Source organism: Amphibalanus amphitrite, unplaced genomic scaffold, assembly GCF_019059575.1.
Source record: "Amphibalanus amphitrite isolate SeventyFive unplaced genomic scaffold, NRLGWU_Aamphi_draft 002074F_arrow, whole genome shotgun sequence".
Classification (NCBI taxonomy): Eukaryota; Metazoa; Arthropoda; class Thecostraca; order Balanomorpha; family Balanidae; genus Amphibalanus; species Amphibalanus amphitrite.
In genome coordinates this window covers 147-20267 of record NW_024883567.1, presented here as the reverse complement: position 1 = coordinate 20267, position 20121 = coordinate 147, and the positions used below count along the sequence as shown (strand labels likewise).

Below are 20121 nucleotides of genomic sequence, written 5' to 3'. Positions count from 1 at the left end.
CGATGTGCCCCTGCCGCTGTTCACTGGTGACCAAGTCATTCCCGACCCTTTGGAGAGAAACGGAGACAGTGTCAAACACAGAAAGAGAGTGAGTATCCAGCAACAGTCATTATTCAGCTCAGTAGCAGCCAGTGCCCAACTTGTCTTACATAATTACTGTTTGGCTTAGTAAAAACGGTCACACGTCATTCGACCGAGCAAAGCATACCACAAAGCGCCACAAGTTAACCCTCGCCCTGGCAGGGCATTTTTCATAACACGGCCTGGCGGGGGGGGGGGGTCGATGCGAATCCCCCTTTCGCGATTGGCTCATATGGCACCTAGAAACACCAAAATTTGGTAGGTAGGGGGCTCCCAGGAATTCGCGCCCCTGTGCAAGTCTGGTGACTCTAGGTGACTATTTAGGGGGGGGGGGTTGGGGGTCACATTGTAAAAAAAAAATCGCCGTGACGCACTGTGTTTTCACTTCGGCTCAAAACTGACCAGGGCTAATATTGTGGAAACTATGTGGGATACAGACAAGGTTAAGGTTTCAAACGAAATGTGTAATACTGTCGGACAATCTGGCAGGGAAATCATCAGGTCAAGTTACGGTCGTGCTCACCTATGACGTCATGAAAGGGCTGCGACATTTGTTAACACGCGCAGTGGAAGGGTTGCGAGTACTACGCCCAGTGGAAGGGGGGGGCGGATGTCGCCCCCCCTAAGATCTCAGCTCCCACTGGAGCTAGAAAGACGAAATTTGTAGGGTAGGTGGAGGCCATGGGGAACTCTGTTGTGTGTAAATTTCATGACCCTAGGTCAATATCTTCAAGGTCAAATGAGGTCAAATGTGGTCAAATCTGCCATATTTGCGACTTTTTTGCGTTTACACGCCGATAACTCGAAAAGTTACCGGCCGATTTTCTTTTTTATCTCACTATACGAAAGACCGAACATTTGTGAGTATGTATGGTGAATTTCAAGTTAATCCAACAATGAATATGGCAGTTAGAAGCCTGCTAAGGGTAAGATGTCGCCGGCTGAAGCGGGATCGGCCGACGCGGGAAACGCGGCAACAACAATTTTGTGTTTACACACTCATAACTCAAGTTGTTACCGGCCGATTTTCAAAATTCTTTGACCATATGATTGTCTGTACATTTCTGAGTCTTCTCACCAAATTTCACGCGAATCTAATGTAATCAGCGGTAAGGAGCGCGATGTAAACACGGAACCGTCCCGCCCCGGCACAGTCTACAATTCAGGCGGCGCGTAACGGCTAGCGCCGGCCGCAGCGCCGCCGCGCCGCCGCCGCGGCAGGATGTTTGACTTTACACCGCTATTACTAGAAAAGTTGTGAACCGATTTTCTTATTTCTTGCACGGCAAGATCCGCAATTCAATTTTGGACAGGTAGCCACAATTTCACATTAATATTATGTTTGCAGCGCGAGTTATTGGCGAAAACCAGGAGGGGTGGGCGAAATCCGCCCCCCCCCCTTCCACTGCGCGTGTTAAACCCGCGCCCTGCTCGGGGGGTGTTTGAACACCCCCCTTGTGGTTTTTGGTACACCTTATCATACAGCAATTCTACAAATGTTGTGAAAATTTCAGACCAAGGGCATTCAAGGTCAAGTTACCAGGTCACTTGAAGTGACCTCACCTCATAAAAATTTTATATGTCTGCCATAGCTATACCGAGTGACGGATTGCTTTGAAACTTTCAGCGATTGCTAAGAGCAATAACATGTACAAAATGTTCATCTCAGAATTTTGATATCGATGACCTAAGGTCAGGTCAATTTTGCGACCTCCCTATTATAAGTCAATGGGAGAAAATTGAAATGCGCCTCTTTTGGACGAAAGACATTATAAACACTCCCAAACAATGAATTACAAGTAACTTAGACACACTGAACATGAAAATGGTGTCCGTGACCCCTGTTTATGCCCCTGAGGTCATATCAGGTCACGAATGGTATCTAACAGTTTTTCGCAAATATTTTTTTATAGAGGCACGCTAGAGCGATGAAAACGCCTTAGCTGTGTTCAGCTCGACGATACGGATCGACTAATATGCAACATGACCCTTTCAGGTCAGGTCATGACCTTGACCTGAGGTCAAATTTTCAAGTTGACCTTTCAAGGTCAAATTATAGGTCATTCGATGCGTCTTGACGAGAGGAACACGATGCCGGTAAAAGTAAGCTCGTGCAAGGCTTGGGGCAAAAGTTATTGCAGAAAACCTGTTTCCGAAAAAAATCGGCTATTTTTGCAGTTTTTGCCCCCTGCAGGCAAAACCGTTGAAGTTAGGTCAAATCTGAGATAATTATTCAGAAAGGGCGTTAAAAGGGCTATCGAATGCGCTTTTCCGCAGCGCTGTTGCTCTATTGGTTCCCGAGTTATGCGTTGGCTTCTTGGAAATTGTCGACATTCGACCTGGAGATCGGCGAAATTTTGCCTTCAATGACCTCTGGTGACCTAACCCACGCCCCGCTGGGCTATTCAGCCATACGCGCCCTGCTGGGGGGGGGCAGATTCTGCCCCCCCCCTGTCTAACTTCCGAACCGATGGTCGTAGAAAGACGGGGAAAACGGCAATCGAAAGCTCTCAACAAGGCGGATCTTAAGAGCCCAAATTTTTTTGCTTAAGTAGGTCAGAGGTCAGGTCAAGGTCAGGTCAAGGGTACAAGATGCAAGTTTCTACAGTATCGGCCTTGCACCGTAGTTGCCGAAGAATGGAGTGAGACTGATTGCCCAAAACGTGTTCTTAGACTACCAAGACAATATTCGTTGCATACAATGTCATTCAAAGGTCAAGGTTAAGGTCAGGTCAGGTCATGTCAGGTCATCAAAAACAAAATATAGAAAAGGGCATGTGCGACACATGTTTTATGGGTCATTATACTCATAGAATTCATTAGGCGCACTCAATAAGTGATATGGACCACCTCTGGATGAATTTCAGGTCGAGGTCAGGTCAAGGTCAGGTCAAGTGAGGTCAAATTTTGAAGTTGGTTGTTAAGGCCTAAAAAGGTGTCTATCTGATGCAGTTTTTCACGGCGAATCGAATGGTGCTATTTTTGTTTCCGTACGAGGTCCAGAACTTCCAAAACAAAATAATTTTCAAAATTTTTGTCTGTCGTGACGTCATAAAATTTTGAATAACTTCCACATTTTTGAACCGATTCTTCTAAAAATTGGTAGGGGAGAGGCGGGAGAATTGGGACTTATTTCTCAGGCCATGTTCATTGAGGTATTATTTGGCAAGTATTGTAGCCAAGCTGCTTTGCGCAGCGCCAATAAAAGGTCGCACCATTTCTCTGCATTATGCCATCATAAAATAACGAGCCTGTGCAATGATGTAGCTATATGTGGACAAAAACAAAAACACTCATTTTCAGGAGAATAGGGACACATGCAAGGAGACAAGGGACAGACACGAAGCTGAATTGGGACATATAAAAATCGGGTATTGGGATGACTCTTTCTCGAATTATTTGTCGTGTCTATGTTTATAGGCAATCATTTGATACATTGGAACTTATCTTCACACTATCTGTTTCGTTAAATGCCGAGATCGTCTTTCACGATTACGATGTTCCCATAAAATGCACATTTTCCTACCAGAGTAAGACTTTCTGGTCTTTGCTTTGATGTATTTGTGGTTAAGGGTGCAGCTGCAACCCCTTCCAAAACACGAAGGTAAAAACACATATTTTTGCACCACTTTACCGTTTTTACCATTTGGTGTCCCTATTCTCCCACAACACCGCCATAACAAATCACGCATTTTTTTTGTCATTTATCAGTTACAGAGCGTGTTCATAGAAACTAGCAATCGCATAAGGACGGTGTTAATCTAACATCGTAACATGTTGAAAGAAAGATAGTTTGTCATATGCAATGCACAGACAACTCAGAATAGCACTCGAAAATACAAGTTTTTTGGTGCTCAGCCAGCACAGCCCAAACGACGCCCACAAAAGGGTTGCTAAGGCTTCCCATCGTTGCATGACACATAGAATCAAAAGGTAAAGGCAATAACCGTGCAAGGATGCTGTCCATTTTTTAGATATTGGCGTGTCCCTATTCTCCTGCGTCCCAATTCTCCCGCCTCTCCCCTATGTAGGTGCACATAGACCACTACTTTGACATATATTCCGGTTTTTTCGATACACTCAAAATTGTGGATTTTATAAATATTTTCCCAAAAAAGTCAGTTTTTTGAAGAAAAAAAATTGGGCCAAAATCCAAAATTTTCAAACAACCGAGATAGCCATTTGATAGACAAAGTAGAATCACGTATAACCTTTTTTGTTACGTCTTGATTCCTTTAAAAATGAAGATGTTAGCGGCGTTTGAAATGTTGCCATTTTTGAGGCGAAAATGGCGAACATGACGTCACTAAAACGTCAATTTCTCAAAAAAATTTCCGACGGATTTCGCTCAAATTTTCAGGGAACGTGTCAAATTGATGTATGATAAGGTACTGAAAGTTTGACGTTGCTGGCGTAACGCGTTTAGAAGTTATTGGTGAAAAACGGGAGGGGGGGCAGATTCAGCCCCCCCCCCCCCCCAGCGGGGCGCGGGCTAACTGACCTCAGTCCAGTGACATAAAAAACGAACTATATGTTATACAACTCGGTGAAGTTAGCACATCCTGAAAGTTTGAAGGAAATCGGTTCAAAACTGTAAGTTGGACAAGTTCATAAAGAAAATTGAAATTTGACTATGACCTTGTACAGGTTTTCTGACCTGGTGACCTGACTCAAGGTCACCCGGACCTACAAATTTCAATATGTACAGGGATGTCCACGAAAAACTGACACATTTTATTTCCGAATTACGAGAAAACACTTGCCCTCAGAACGGTGATCATGCTATAGGCAAATAGAGTGGACTTCTAAGTTTGTATTGATATATTTTGGGATCATGTCATTTTCGTTTCTAAGAAGTTACAGCGTATTTTGCAGATGACGAGTTTTTGGAGCAGTGCACGACTCAGCCCGAAACAGGAAATTATTCCCCGTTTTTGGGCACGTGCCTGGAGAATTGCAACACCTCTCACTGCACTCGTCGGGAGGTTTGATGTCCTTTGGGCCGCTGCTACAGATCATGTCACTCACGTGACCCCACAGGAATAGTCCACGGAGTTGAGGTAGAGCGAAATGGCCGGCTATGGGTGAGAGGTGATGCGCGAGACAAGTGCCCCCTCCCCCCTGTTCTCGTGTGAGACCGATGATCGCCGTTACTGTACGTAGGGTGGCCCTGACGTGCCAGAACCACCAAATGGTGTACAGGGTGTCTCAAAAGTTCGTTTACAGGTACCAGCCATGCTTTTTTGTCAATAATTCTGAATCAACAAGAAATTAACAGTCGAAATTTTGCATGGGCATTGGTAACAACCTTCCTCAAGCAGCTTCATTGTTTTCAAGCGCATTCGACCCTTCATGAGCTCACAAAAAGGGTTCACCTCTGACCATGGATCAGGCATGAAAATGGAGGTCGCATACTCGGGTCGGCTGAGAAACTCTCTGCTTCACGAGTAATGGGAATGGTTAGGTCGGAAATGACACATGGCAAAGTGTCGGCGAGGATGAGTACAACATGATGGTCAGCTAATAAAAACGGTGGCTAAAATTTTTGAAGGACAAAACCATGCGAGACTAACAGCGCTTTGAACGACCCTTGTACCGCAGCAGACTCGTGCTCCGGAAAGCAGCTGAAAATGCAGTCCTAACTATTGAAAACTGACTAGAAGCTCACAGACAGAGGTTACCCAGTTTCAAAAATTGCAGGTCATCATAAAATAAAGACAAAATATCATTTAAAATTGTTTATAATATCTATAACGCTAAATTTTGAGGGAAAATAATGCGAAAATCGTCAATGCCGAGGACAAGTGACCCTCCAAAAGTGTCAATTAATGTTAAGTTTTATCTAACGAAGTTTCAAGAGGCAGATCTGGAGCAAATAGCTTTCTTTTACACACAAAATCCGGACAAAACCGCACGATGGACAGGTTTTGGCCGTTTACAAAGCAGAACCTCTCCTGAGGAAAACACTCCGGAACCCAGCGAAGGTCTTGGCATTGGGAATGACGAGCGTTCGGGATTTGCAAAATTTGCAAAATGTGTCTAAGAAACAGATGGCCGACACATTCTGCTACGATATGCTGCGAAAAATTTGCCCCTGGCACTTCCCATTTGTTCAGGAATGGGGTTGTTTTGAAAAGGAAAATGGTGCTTGGGAAGTCGGCGCCAGTCATTCATGAAGGAGTTAGCGCCAGAAAAGACCTACAAAATACTCACGGATGGTGTCGATGCAAGCTATCGGCTTTCAGGGAGAAGCGGATGTTGCCGGGGAGCTCGTCAAACCTAAATCCGACGCAGAAACTGCAGGGGATTCCCCTACAAGAGCTTGAAAGCTGGTAACCTTTTATCAGCCTCCGGCAGCTGACGGAATGACGAAAATCGGTATGGGCAAATATTTTTGGAGATACAGCCAAGGGTTTGGTTTCCAACCTTCCGAATCAGTTGTCAAAGCATGCATATTTGTCTAGTGTACACACGGACACCAAAAACTTAGATTTTTGGCCGGTTCTTATATGCTTTATTGACATGGGAAATGTGTAAACGAACTTTTGAGACACCCTGTAGACGTCGACCCATTTCCGCTACAGTAGCTAACAGAAGCTGTTAAAAGATGGCACGGTACCACTCTACAGTGACTGCCAGCATGCGGCCATGGTTTCTGACATCAGCACTTCCAAGCCTGCCAATTTTGGCATTCCTTAGGAATTTGCCCACAATATGCCAATAGTATAAAACATAATCCATCGAAACATTAATATGTCAAATTTTAGACGAATTCGTAGACTGGTTCAGTCGTGGTGGCAGATGGCAGCCGCGAGAGCTTCATTGTTTTTCCGTTAAGTTTTGTCGCCAAGTCAGATTTCCCCATTTTAACGCTTTCTTATTTATTTGGAAGCTCATGTGATGCTAACTAAAGGAGCTATGCAGATACAAAACTTTTTTCAACAGGCTTTCGAATGGCATGCAAGTCAAGTCTCCGTGAGCTCTCACATGCTCACAAAATCGTTTTAAAATGTGTCAGTTTTTCGTGAACATCCCTGTAAAAAGGTTGCTCCATAGGCTGTGACAAATTTGGCGGCGCTACGCTATCTTTGAAAAACCTTAGGAGGATCGCATCGAACCCTCCCCCCCCCCCGCTCCTAGGGCGAGGGCTAACCCCGCCTTGGCAGGGCATTTTTCATAACACGGCCTAGCATAGGGGGGTCGATGCGAACCCCCTCCCCCTTAGCGTTTCGAAACTAAGCGTCGTAGCGCTTCGCCACAATGACCAGTCGTTTGCTCTCAACGAGTACCCGCGCTTGGTGTATTTTTTTTTTTTACCCTAGGTCAATATTTGACCCAGTTATGGCAGGTTAAAGATAACATTTCGGGGAAAAGATATAATTTTCCAAATTACTTAGCCAATAGGTATTGTTGAATCTATGAAAGATAGTGACATGCATGGTGTGTCAGAAGTGGAAATAGCCGCTAGACTTTAGTTCACCAGTCTTGTCAATAGATGGCAGTACCACAATCACCACGCTTCCATGACACGTCTAAATCGATTTAGCGAAATTTCACGTGCGTTTTTCTCGGAAACTATTTACCTTATGCAAAAAAAATGAACGTATATATGGTTTTAGCTAGCACCTAATCCTATATTCATGTTTTTAAATTATGCCTAAATGCTATAATAGAGCAAATCCATTTTTCAAAATCGGCTTAGCTTGTGCCATGGAAACGTAGCTAATATGGGCGGCGGATCGTGCAATTGACGTCAAATTTTCGGTACCTGCGAAGAATTGAATGGCAGATCTTTCCATGCAAGAAGCAAGTAAATCGGTCCACAACTTTTCTAACAACAAGGGTATAAAGTCAAACACCCTGCCACAGGCCCACAGCGGCGGCGCGGCGGCCGGCGGCGGCCGTTACACGCCGCCTGAGAGACTGCCGGCGCGGGACGGTTCCGACTTTGCATTGCACTAAAACCTGTCAACTGCTTGGACCCTCCCACCTTCAAAAAAGTTAACCCGCGCCCTGCTGGGGGGGGTGTTTGAACACCCCCCCCTTGTGGTTTTTCGCGAATATCTCAAAAACGGCGGCGCGGAGCGCCGCCGTTTTTGGTACACCTTATCATACATCAATTCTACACATGTTGTGAAAATTTCAGACCAAGGTCATTCAAGGTCAGGTCACCAGGTCACTTGAAGTGACCTCACCTCATAAAAAGTTTCAATGTCTGTCATAGCTACACCGAGTGTCCGATCGCTTTGAAACTTTCAGCGAGTGCTAAGAGCAATAGCATGTACAAAATGTATATCTCAGAATTTTGATATCGGTGACCTAAGGTCAGGTCAATTTTGCGACCTCCCCATTATAAGTCAATGGGAGAAAATTGAAATGCGCCTCTTTTGGACGAAAGACATTATAAACACTCCCAAACACCGAATTACAAGTGGTTTAGACACACAGAACATGAAAATGGTGTCCGTGACCCTTGTTTATGCCCTGAGGTCATCTTAGGTCACGAATGGTATCTAGCAGTTTTTCGCAAATAACTTTTGATAGAGGCATGCTAGAGCGATGAAAACGCCTTATATGTGTTCAGCTCGACGATACGGATCGACTGATATGCAACATGACCCTTTCCGGTCAGGTCATGACCTTGACCTGAGGTCAAATTTTCAAGTTGACCTTTCAAGGTCAAGTTATAGTTCATTCGATGCGTCTTGACGAGAGGAACACGATGCCGGTAAAAGTAAGCTCGTACATGGCTTGGGTCAAAAGTTATTGCAGAAAAACTGTTTCCGAAAAAATCGGCTATTTTTGCAGTTTTTGCCCCCTGCAGGCAAAACCGTTGACGTTAGGTCAAATCTGAGAGAATTACTCAGAAAGGGCGTTAATAGGGCTATCGAATGCGCTTTTCCGCGGCGCTGTAGCTCTATTGGTTCCCAAGTTATGCGTTGGCTTCTTGGAAATTTTCGACATTCGACCTGGAAATCGGCGAAATTTTGCCTTCAATGACCTCTGGTGACCTGACCTTTGACCTGACCAAAAAATTGACCGAAGTGATTTCGTCATTATTTTTGACGCTCTTTCGAACGCCGCCCTCCCCGTATCGCTACGTGGCCCAGGAGCCGAGTTACAAGGGGGGGTGTTCAAACACCCCCCCCCCCCCCAGCAGGGCGTGGAAATCCAGGACCCCCAGCCGGGCGCGGGTTAATGAATTGGCATGAAAGTGATGTTGCTGGGTTCAGAAAGAGCGAAAACGAATATCTAGGTACCAAATTTCACCGAAAAAATATTCACCGGTTTTCAAGATATTAGACTTTTACTTTTGTTTACTTTTTGGGATCTCCGCTGTTCCTAGCGACTTCATTTGGAAGCAATAATTTGGCATCCTTGAAATGCGGCAGACGTTGCGCGCAAAGCAGTGTATACCACCACGTGTTAACGGTGGTGTTAGTCAAAGATTTAAAAATCGTTAGATCTCCGCTGACGTCACAAATTCTAAGGGGGGCATTCAAATGCATTGGCCCCTCAGAATCTGAAAACTGCAAGTTTGAAATTAAATATCTCTGAATTAAAGCAATTCTTGATGTTGTGAGTGCCCAAATCGGTATTTGCAGGCCAGGGCCCCCAATTTGGCTATCTCAACTCAAAACTAATGTTAAGGTGGGATGGTCACATTAAAGTTTAATATATGTAAGCATGTACAGAGGTCTATGATGTAAGTAATTGACACGTGCGTCAAAATAGTGACGTATTCAACGATGGATTCTGAATTCACTGAAAACTCGTTTTCAGATCAAGTCGGACACGCTGATTCAAAAAATTGATAGAAAACACATCTTTAAGGTCGTCTTCAAGTTATAATTTGAGGTCCAAGGACGGGGTACCAAATAACGTCCCAAATTATTTCCCCAACAGGTTCAAAAGTGGTCATACATGATAGCTCGTCACCGTGGGCAACCTCCGTGACCAATGACCACGACCTTGACCTTGACCCTTGACCTTCAAAGTCAAATATGTGGTCAAAGGACAGGGTACCGGACAACGTCCCAAATTATTGCCCCGACAAGTTCAAACGTGTTCATACATGATAGTTCGTCACCGTCGGCAACCTCCGTCTAATGACCTTGAACTTGACCCTTGACATTCAAGGTCAAATGTGAGGTCAAAGGACGGGGTACCGATAACGTCCCAAATTCTTGCCCCAACAGGTTCAAAAATGGTCATACATAATAGCTCGTCACCGTAAGCAACCTGCATGACCATGACCTTGACCTTGACCAATACCATTGACCTTCAGGGTAAAATTTTAGGTCAAACGACAGAATACCAGATAACGTCCCGAATTTATGGATGTACCGAGCTAAAGACGGTGCCAAACGACGGCCACCCTCGTTGGCTAGTATCCGCTACCCTGACCTTGGCTCTAGCCTTTGATCTTCAGGGTCAAACACAAGGTCAAGGATAAACGTCATTTCCCATAGAGGGAGTAGGCCGAAACGAGAAGAAGTTGATTAGCTACGTCTCAAAACACCCATTCCAGAGGATGCTCGTCTACTCGGGCTACATTTTATTCTTATTGACCTTGACCCTAATGTTTGACCTTAGAGGTCAAACTCCAGGTCAAAGGACGGGGTACCGGAGGATAAGGTTAGGGGATTTACAAGGTCAAGGTCATGGTCACGGAGGTTGCCCACGGTGACGAGTTATCATGTATGACCATTTTTGAACCTGTTGGGGCAAGAATTCGGGACGTTATCGGTACCCCGTCCTTTGACCTCACATTTGACCTTGAATGTCAAGGGTCAAGTTCAAGGTCATTAGACGGAGGTTGCCGACGGTGACGAGCTATCATTACGGAGCGAGCGAAGCGAGCGGAGTCTCACGTAGAATAACGGAAATTTCTGAGTATGAGCGGCCGGCCGGCCGGCCGGCCGGCCGTGCGGACGCTTTTGCGAGGCTTATATCTCAGCAAATACTTGACCGATTTACACGCGGTAATTTTTGTAGGGTAGCTTCATTCCTTCTACCAAGTATTGGACTATTCCCGATGCATGTGGGTGACCCCTTATGCACGTGCCACGTGCAAAACGAAGAGGTGTCAGTTTTGTAACAATTGCAATATCTCGGTAACTACTGGGCCGATTGTGCTGAAAGTTGGCATGTAGGTAGGCACCCACTAGGCAATGCATATCCATGTGCCACAGTGGGGGTGCTGCTGCACGTGCGCACGTGCAGCTGGGTCGATTCCAGATCTCGAGAACGGCTGAACCGATTGCGCTGAAATTTGGTGTATAGTTAGGGATCGGTTAGTAGGGTGCCGTGCAAAAGTCAGTTGGGACCTATTTCGCACGTGCGCACGTGCAGGGTGCCGCTTCCATATCTCGAGAACGGCTAGGCCGATTGCGCTCAAATTTGGCACATCGCTAGAGACCGGTTAGTAGGGTGCCGTGCACAAGTCAGTTGGAGGTACCCCCTCGCAATTTCGCACGTGCAAGACCCACCCTCTCGCTCGCTCCGTTAGTCGCCCCAAAAGGCGTTATACTGGTGTAAGAACACGTTTGAACTTGTCGGGGCAATAATTCGGGACGTTGTCCGGTACCCTGTCCTTTGACCACAGATTTGACTTTGAAGGTCAAGGGTCAAGGTCAAGGTCATGGTCACGGAGGTTGCCCACGGTGACGAGCTATCATGTATGACCACTTTTGAACCTGTTGGGGCAATAATCCGGGACATTATCCGGTACCCCGTCCATTGACCTGGAGATTGACCTCGAAGGTCAAACAGTAGGGTCAAGGTCAATAAGAATAAAATATAGCCCGAGTAGGCGAGCATCTACTGGAATGGCTGTTTGAGACGTGGCAGATCAAATTCTTCTCGTTTTGGCCTACTCCCTCTATGGGAAACGACGCCTATCGTTGACCTTGTGTTTGACCCTGAAGGTCAAGGGTTAGAGCCAAGGTCAGGGTAGCGGTGGCTAGCCAACGAAGCTGGCCGTCGTTTGGCACGATTTTTTTTTTGCACGTTCCTTCCATACATTCGGGACGTTATCCAGTGCCCTGTCGTTTTACCTCAAATTTTTAAGCCTTGACCTTCAAGGTCCAGGTTGTACCTATTGTGACGTCATATCTCGGTGACCTGACATGACCCGATTTTTTTACCAAAAGTTGCGCAAAGGATGCCCCAGAGGCTATTGAAAATTTATGTACGATCCGACTAATAGCTAGGCAGGGCTGGTAAAAATGGTTTTGGTGGCTCTGACCAAATTTTCGGCCATGAAAAGTGGCTCCTAACACTCGTAACTGAAAAGGCTTGAAAGTGCAGTGAATAACGTCCTTTTTCGAGAACACCTTAAACATCATCAGTAACTATTTTAGTTTTACTTATAGCTCACTGATGTATCCTGATTTTGGGACATCGGCTGGTGTTGAACACAGCAAAAGAATGTAGGTATATAATTTCTTCTACTTTTGTTTAAGTTGGTTGGTGACAGAAATGTAAGGCATATGCATGTAAGGCAATGAATGTTTTTGACAAAAAAATATATATATAATACTGACTCACCAACAGAGGACATTTCATCATCTCGCCCACTAGCATAGATCTTCCGCAGGCTGGTCATTGTCTGCGTCATCTGAGATACACATGATTGATGATGTCCTAAGCTGAGAACTGAAACACAAAGGCATTATAAGTCTAATATTAATTTTAGTTACAAAATGCCTGAAATTCAAATCAGGATTGCTTATATAAACCTATTTTGAGTATGACGTACCAACGAAAAACATGCGGACGAGAAACATCTTGATATTCAAAATTTAATTTAATTTATTAACAATTATGCTAAGCATAGGTACTGGGTTGGTTGGCAAATAAATGTGAGTATCGTTAGCCACTGGGGTTAGGTATGAATCTTCAAAATAAAAACAAGCGCCATATTTATGTCTAGCTCTACAGCTTGATCAGCTTTAAATATTGAGGTAGGTGGTCTATGATAGTGCTATCAGATGTACTAGAGAGAAGAGGAGCAACTTCAAATCCAACCGAACAACAACCAACATACCATGAAATGTAGTTATACAGTTTGCCTGTGCTGCCGCAACCCTGCACGAGGCTTGACATTGATAAAAATGAAAAGTCCACTTGAATATCATTATTTGTGTTCTAAACTAGTCGGTAATACAGTGAACCGCCAATGGTAGAAGGCTCTGTGGCTCCCCGTTCCCTCAACACTAGGTCCTCATCACTGATGTAAGTTACGGAGCCCTATTCTCCGTCGTGTTAATATATAATATCACACGGGGCCGGTAAAATGTTTCATTCAGGACCGAGGGATTTGTTGAGTTTTCCGCACGAGACCGAAAGTCGAGGGCGGAAAATTCAACAAAGCCCGAGGTCCTGAATCAGGAAGCCGCTACCAGTTCCACCAAGTGCTCCAGCAGGCGAGCGTGCACCACATCCCAAGAGGAGCACGCGCAGGTGCTAAGCCGTGGGCCCTGGATCCGGAGCTGGAAGAGGCGGTCGAGGCCAGACGCGCGGCACGGCGCGACATGAGGAGCGGAGACCGCGCGGCCAAGGAGCGATGGGTGGCAGCGAAGCAGAGGGCAGCGTCGATTGAGCGCCGTGTCTCCCAACAGCAGTTCAGGGACTTTGTGTCGAGCACCCTCAACAAACACCAGAACCTAGGACGCGTGCACAAAACGCTGAAGAAGTGGGAGGGCTCCACAGACGACCAACACAGAGCTGCCGAGACCATGGAGGACAACGGACGCACCCTCGTGACGGACCGCGAGAAAGCCACAGCCTTCAACCGCACATACGCCACCGTGTCCAAACAGGTGCGGAACCCGAAGGTAGACCGTGACGCCAAGAGAAGGCTGAAGGCGTCCAACGTCAGGACCTGCAACGAGTGCCGCGGGCAGAGAACGGGCTTCTGCTCTCCGTTCACTGAGGAGGAGCTGACGCGCCAGATCTCCCAGGCGCAACTACAGAAGTCCCCGGGCCCAGACGACCTGTGCAATGAGCACGTCAAGCACCTGGGTCCGAGAGCGCGCCTCGCCCTCCTCAGCCTCATCAACGCATCGTGGCAGACCGGCGTTGTCCCGCGTGAGTGGCGGCGCGCCGTCATCGTGCCCATCCCCAAGTCGGGCAAGGACCCGAGGAAAATCGGCAGCTATCGGCCCATCGCGCTCACCTCACACATCGCGAAGCTGGCCGGGCGGGTTATTGCGACCCGACTCACCCACCTCGTCGCGGAACGACAGCTCGTCCCGCCCGAACAAGTCGGGTTCAGAGAGAAGCGCGGGGTCGAGGACGTCATCGCCCGACTCACACAACAAGTCCAGGACGGGTGGCAGAAGAAGCCGTGCCCACCCTCCAAGAAGCAGGTTCCGGATGGCGAGGCGGCCCAGAAGTATGTGCTGGTAGCCTTTGACTTCGCTCGCGCGTACGACAAGGTGGACCACCGTCTCCTGAGAGCCCGCCTCGCAGAACTGGGGATCCCGGCCTGCGCCAACACCTGGGTGTGGCACTTTCTGCGAGATCGGAGAGCCTGTGTGGAGCTGAACGGCACGAGGAGCGAGGAACGGGTGTACCGAGCGAGACTGCCCCAGGGCAGTGTCCTCTCTCCGACCTTGTTTTTGTTGTGGTCGGCCCCACTCGCGTCAGCCCTCAGGCGTCTCCCAGGAACCACACCGTTCATGTTCGCGGACGACACCTCGGCCCTGTGCTCGGGCAACACCATCGCCGTGGCTCGGGAGCGGGCGCAGCTGGCGGCCACCTCGCTCGTCAGGTGGGCCCGCCGCAACAAGATGGAGGTCGCGGGCGAGAAGACCCAGCTCCTCGTCCTCTCCCAGAACCCCCGAGACGCCGCCGATTGCCACATCCGCGTGGCGGGCCAGCTGGTGGAAGGGGGAGCCGAGCTGAAGTTACTGGGAGTGACTCTCGACAGGACGCTGGGCTTCGGCGCACACTGTAGGAGCCTCCGCCGGCGCGTCCGACCCCGCACCGCCCAACTACGACGCCTCACCGGCCGCAGCTGGGGACTCAAGGAGCAGCAGTTGCGCGCCGTGGCCAATGGCTACGTGCGCGGCGCGCTGGAACATGCGGCTGCTGCCTGGCTGCCGGCAACGTCAAAAACCAACGTGGAACTACTGGACCGGGAGATGCGCGCCGCGGCCCGAGTGGTCACGGGCTGTATCCGCTCGGCGCCCCATCACGGCGTCATGGCTGAAGCCGGGATCCTCCCCGTATCGGCCAGGCGCCCTGCGCTGGCGGCGCGCATGATGGCGAAGGCCGCCGCCCTGCCGCCGGAGGACCCCCTGCATCAGCTCGCCATGGATGACCCACCGCGGCGGCTCAAGCTGATCACCGGCTGGCGGGAGGTGGGCCGAGAAGTCCTGCGGGAGCTGCGGGTAGAGCTGCCAGTCGAGCCCCTGCTACCGAAGAGGCCACCGCCGTGGACACCGAGCGGACCCATCACATTCAACGTGGGGATCGGCGCTCTTCCCGCAGGGGCCGCCAACTCGACCAAGAGGGAGGCGGCGCTGCAGCATCTCGCGTCCCTGACACAGTGCGCCATCTGGGCATGGACCGATGGCTCAGCGAGCGGTGGAGTGCTCCGAGGAGGGGCTGGCGCCCTGGTCATCGGAGCGGACGACAGCCGCACCGAGCTTCGGATCCCGGCGGGCACCCTCTGCTCAAGTTTTAGAGCAGAGATGGTAGCCCTGCAGAAGACACTGGAGCACATCATCGAGAACGAGAGTGGCACGGATCCGGTCATCATCTGCACGGACTCCATGTCGGCCGTGGCCGCCCTGAGGGAGGGCCCGTCGGCCCAGCGGTCTGCCCGAGGAGCGACGGTGTGGCAGCTGTTGCGGGAGGCGTCAGCTGGGGACCGACCGGTCACCCTACAGTGGGTACCATCCCACTGCGGGATCCCGGGCAACGAGGCCGCCGACACACTGGCGAACGAGGCCGCGGCTCTGGCGCAGGAGGACGTTCCGCTCGACGTGGAGACCATCTACCGAGCAGCGGTCCGTACCGCAAGAGACCGCGCCGCCAGGGAGAGGCCGTCCTACCCGGACCCGGAACACAAGGCCGCGACCGGCTGGTACCGTGAGCTGATGGGCACAGGGTACCCACCGCCAATCTCCAACATGGACAGGACGAGCGCAATCGACGTCCACCAGATCCGAACTGGGCGATGGAGCGGCTCCGCCCAGTTCCTCCACGAGATAGGGAGGAACCCGTCCGTGGACTGCCCACAGTGCCGCAGTCTCGGCTGTATCGCGGCCCGCTGCAGGCTCTGTGGAGAGGAAGCCGACACACCGAGACACATCCTCCTGACATGCCCGGGGATGATGGGGGTCCGCCTCCGGACCCAGGCCATCGGCAACATACTGCCGACCCCAGAGGAGGTTCGGCGCAGCGATGCAGTGGCGGCCCTGGTGGCCGCCTTCAGGGCCCTCCAGAGCCACTAGGCTACACCGCGGCTTCGCCGCGGCTGCGGGGACCGACAACAACAACAACAGGTCCTGAATATATATTTCTGAGCGGCTCTGGGAAAGAAAAATGGAAACCGAGGTCTTTAAAAAATTGTAGGCACGAGGCGTAGCCGAGTGCCGGAGATTTTTTGAAGACCGAGGTTTCCATTTTTCTTCCCAGGGCAAGTTCAGTAAGATATTTCGGGTGCGGTTATTTTTTCTCATCTTAGTTTGCTATTTTGGCGCGATTTTGACAATTTCTGGCGCATTTCACTTATTTACTTTGGCGGCCATAGGGCAATGCAAGGGCAATGGTTTACTAACGGGAGATGTGATGAATTGCAGCAGCAATACTTGGAATATAAAGAAGAAGTGAAGCAATTATGATGCCTATTGTTTTTTATGACAGAAGGAACGTGGAAGAAAAAATATTTTGTGCAGCATGTGAAAACAAGGAAATAGAATGAAAGAAGGGCTGCTACTTTTCATGCGCCCGAAACCAGCCACCTCTTCATCATAGCATGGTAATGATAGTTTAAGTTTATGTTAAAAAATAGGAGGAGCTGCTGCAAAGGTCTTTGTAATGCCTCAAAAGCCATTAAGTCAAGTCAGGCATGCTCTTACAAACTGAACGTTCAAGTTACGAGACCCCATCATAGGTACCGCTCCAGTGGCTGCCGGCTGGTGCTTGAGCTTGTCAAATACCTAAATGTTTTGCTCAGAAATTGTTTGCTTTATTGGTTTCTTGAGTTTCACCAGATAAAGATACAAGGTTGGCTGATTTGGTGTTAGTTATCCATATTAAAGTGCATTGTTTGTGACAAGATTATGGAAATTGTAACCTCAATAATGAAATTTCATGCTGTCAAAGCTATGAGATGTTGCCTTGTGTTTGAAATCAGGCAAACATGGATTGAAGCTGTTTTCTTTAAAAAAAAAACTGCTTTTTGGTAACTTTCACCTCATAATTTGTATTTATTCAATCTCAGAATGGGAGCAAGGCTGAATCACAATTATCTTTTGGGAAATGTTGAAGTTCTACTTTCTGACCTGTTTGGTGCCAATAAATCCTGCAACCTATTTGGCTTATTTACCCATCTCTCTTGCCATCCCTACATATTTCATGTCAGTCTATTGCATAAATATTGTGTAGTTAACATACTTCATGAATGATATACAAATGAATGGTACCTATAGATGCTCGATGTGGGTAAATGAGAACCAATGAACCTATATTTTTTACAATGGCATCAAGTCCTCTTGTCACGGCCATGGATATCACAGAAGATTTTGCTGAACTGCGCAAGAGAATCCTGTGCAAGGAAATGTTTTGCATGATTTAGCTTAACAGCATAAATTTTATTTTCCCAGTTGCATTGGAGCTCTGCTGGAGTTTGCTGATGACAGGATGCTGAAGGGCTGAAGCTGGTAGCTCTGGCAGGAGTCCAGTGTCCACCAGCTCAAGATCCGACGCCGCCGCGTCGCCGCCGTGCGGCACTCCGCGGAGACGGGGACGGCGGTCATGATTGAAGACACCGCATTTCCCGCCTGGACTGTCCGGTCGGAGACTGGTAAAAGTGGTAATCCCTCCGGTGAGCCGCACACCGTGGAGCTACTGCACCGCGCGTGTCCACCCGCAGCGCAGTGCCAGCAACGATGCCGTGAGTGCGACATCTGCGTGCATATGACGCAGTGCGACTGTCACGACTCGCGGCTCAGTGTTCTGTCAGTGTGACAGTGCGGCTCGCGCTCGTTTTAGCGAGGTGCTCTGTTGTATATAACCACCTTGATGGAGACCTATGTGCTGCCGCTTGAGTTTCAATGTTTTATGTTTTATGCATCAAACTAGCATAAGTAAATGGCTGTCAGAGGTCAATTTGAAGCGCAATTAGTACCCATAACCCAGCTGGGTTGAGCGAGTCATGTGACTATATAGTCCCGATGAACGTGCTGTTTCGATGTCGTCAGTCGTAGACTTTTGTAAACCATTTGTTTCGGAGCTCTGTGTTGTGTTGTTCGGGACCGCAGTTGTTTGAGCAGTTTGCTTTATGCGTCGTACGCTGACAGAACGCTGGTCGTACACAAGTCATGTGTTTCCTTTCGCTCCTAATGGGTTACTGCGGTACCTATGCAGTTGGAATGTGTCTCGAGACACTAACTGGTCGCACTTGGTTGTGAAAATGACACTAGCTGGTCGCACTTGGTTTTAAGCTGCGCTTGGAAATCGTGCAATTTTATTTGCATTTTGCAATGCAATTTTAAGTATTGCCGTTACCATATTGGTAAATAATGTCAGAAGTTGGCCATTTGATGCGTTGTCACTTGTCAGACGCTGTTGCCTTAGTACTGACAAATTTATGGGCCGCGTTTGTGTTCCTGTTAACCCGCGCCCCACTGGGGGGGGCTATTTATAGCCCCCCCTCCCGTTTTTCTGCAATAACTTCCAAACCGCTTGACGAATTGACGCCAAACTTTCAGTACCTTCAGCTGCATCAATTTGACATCTTGTGTCAAAATTTGAACTTCGTAGCTACCATAGGTCGGCCGGAAATGACGTCAGAGTGACGTCATGTTCGTCCGATTTCGACGCAAAACATTGAACCACGGCAATCGCTCCCAAGAGCTCAGTTTTTAAGCTAGATCCAATTTCTTTGCATGAAAGGACTCAGAATTGACCGCGCTATCAAACTGTTATCTCGGATTTTCAAAATCTTGAAAATTTTGAAAATTTTATATAATAATATTCAAAATTTATATTTTTATATTTTTTTCAAAAAGTTTTTGATTTTTCGAAAAAAACCGGAATATATGTGACAGAACACATGATTATGACTAACTCTAGCAAGTTTTAGCTAAATATCTTCAAAAATGGCCAAGTTATACGCATTATTGCAAAAAATTAACAATTATTAATTTTTCAAATCAATTTTTCAGTACGTATTTGGCATCGTACACCAATATAAATGGCACCATCGTGTTCCTGAGCTCAAACTGCATCCAATAGACACCTTTTTTGTTGAAAAATTTCAACTTCAAAATTTGACCTTTTTTTACCTGAAAGTGACCTGACCTAAAGTAATTTCGACTCAAAATGACCTTGAATGACACAGACGACATCAAATTCGAAATCTATGGCCTAAATGGACCATAAAACATGTGTCACGTGACCGACCATGATATAATATTTTCGTGACCTGTGATGACCTGACCCTGACCTGAAAATCAAAGTACAAGTTTGGTACCCTCAAGGTATCTAGAGCATCTGTTCACGAGTGTGGAAACCAAAAATGAGCCTGATCTGACTTGTAAGACGGCGGCCAGAGCCCAAAATGTGAACAAGCCAAAGTGCTAATAATTTTTACTTTGACCTGACCTGTGACGTCATCGGTGACCTCGAGGTCAATGAAATTAGGTTTCGCTCGACAGTTTTTCCGGGGCTATCAGACGCCGTTTGAATTTTGATGATCGGCCCAGTAGTTTCGGAGTTAGGAGGGGGGGCTATGAATAGCCCCCCCCCCCCCAGTAGGGCGTGTTATACACAGACCCCAGTGGGGCGCGGGTTAAAAAA

At 48.0% G+C, this 20121-nt stretch overlaps 1 protein-coding gene across 1 annotated transcript; it reads left to right on the top strand.

The window, feature by feature from the left end:
* The first annotated feature begins 13619 nt into the window (after positions 1-13619).
* LOC122376264 lies at positions 13620-16550 on the top strand. The gene has a single exon (XM_043356065.1). It carries the CDS (start codon positions 13620-13622, stop codon positions 16548-16550), a length of 2931 nt encoding a protein of 976 aa, XP_043212000.1.
* Positions 16551-20121: the final 3571 nt, after the last annotated feature.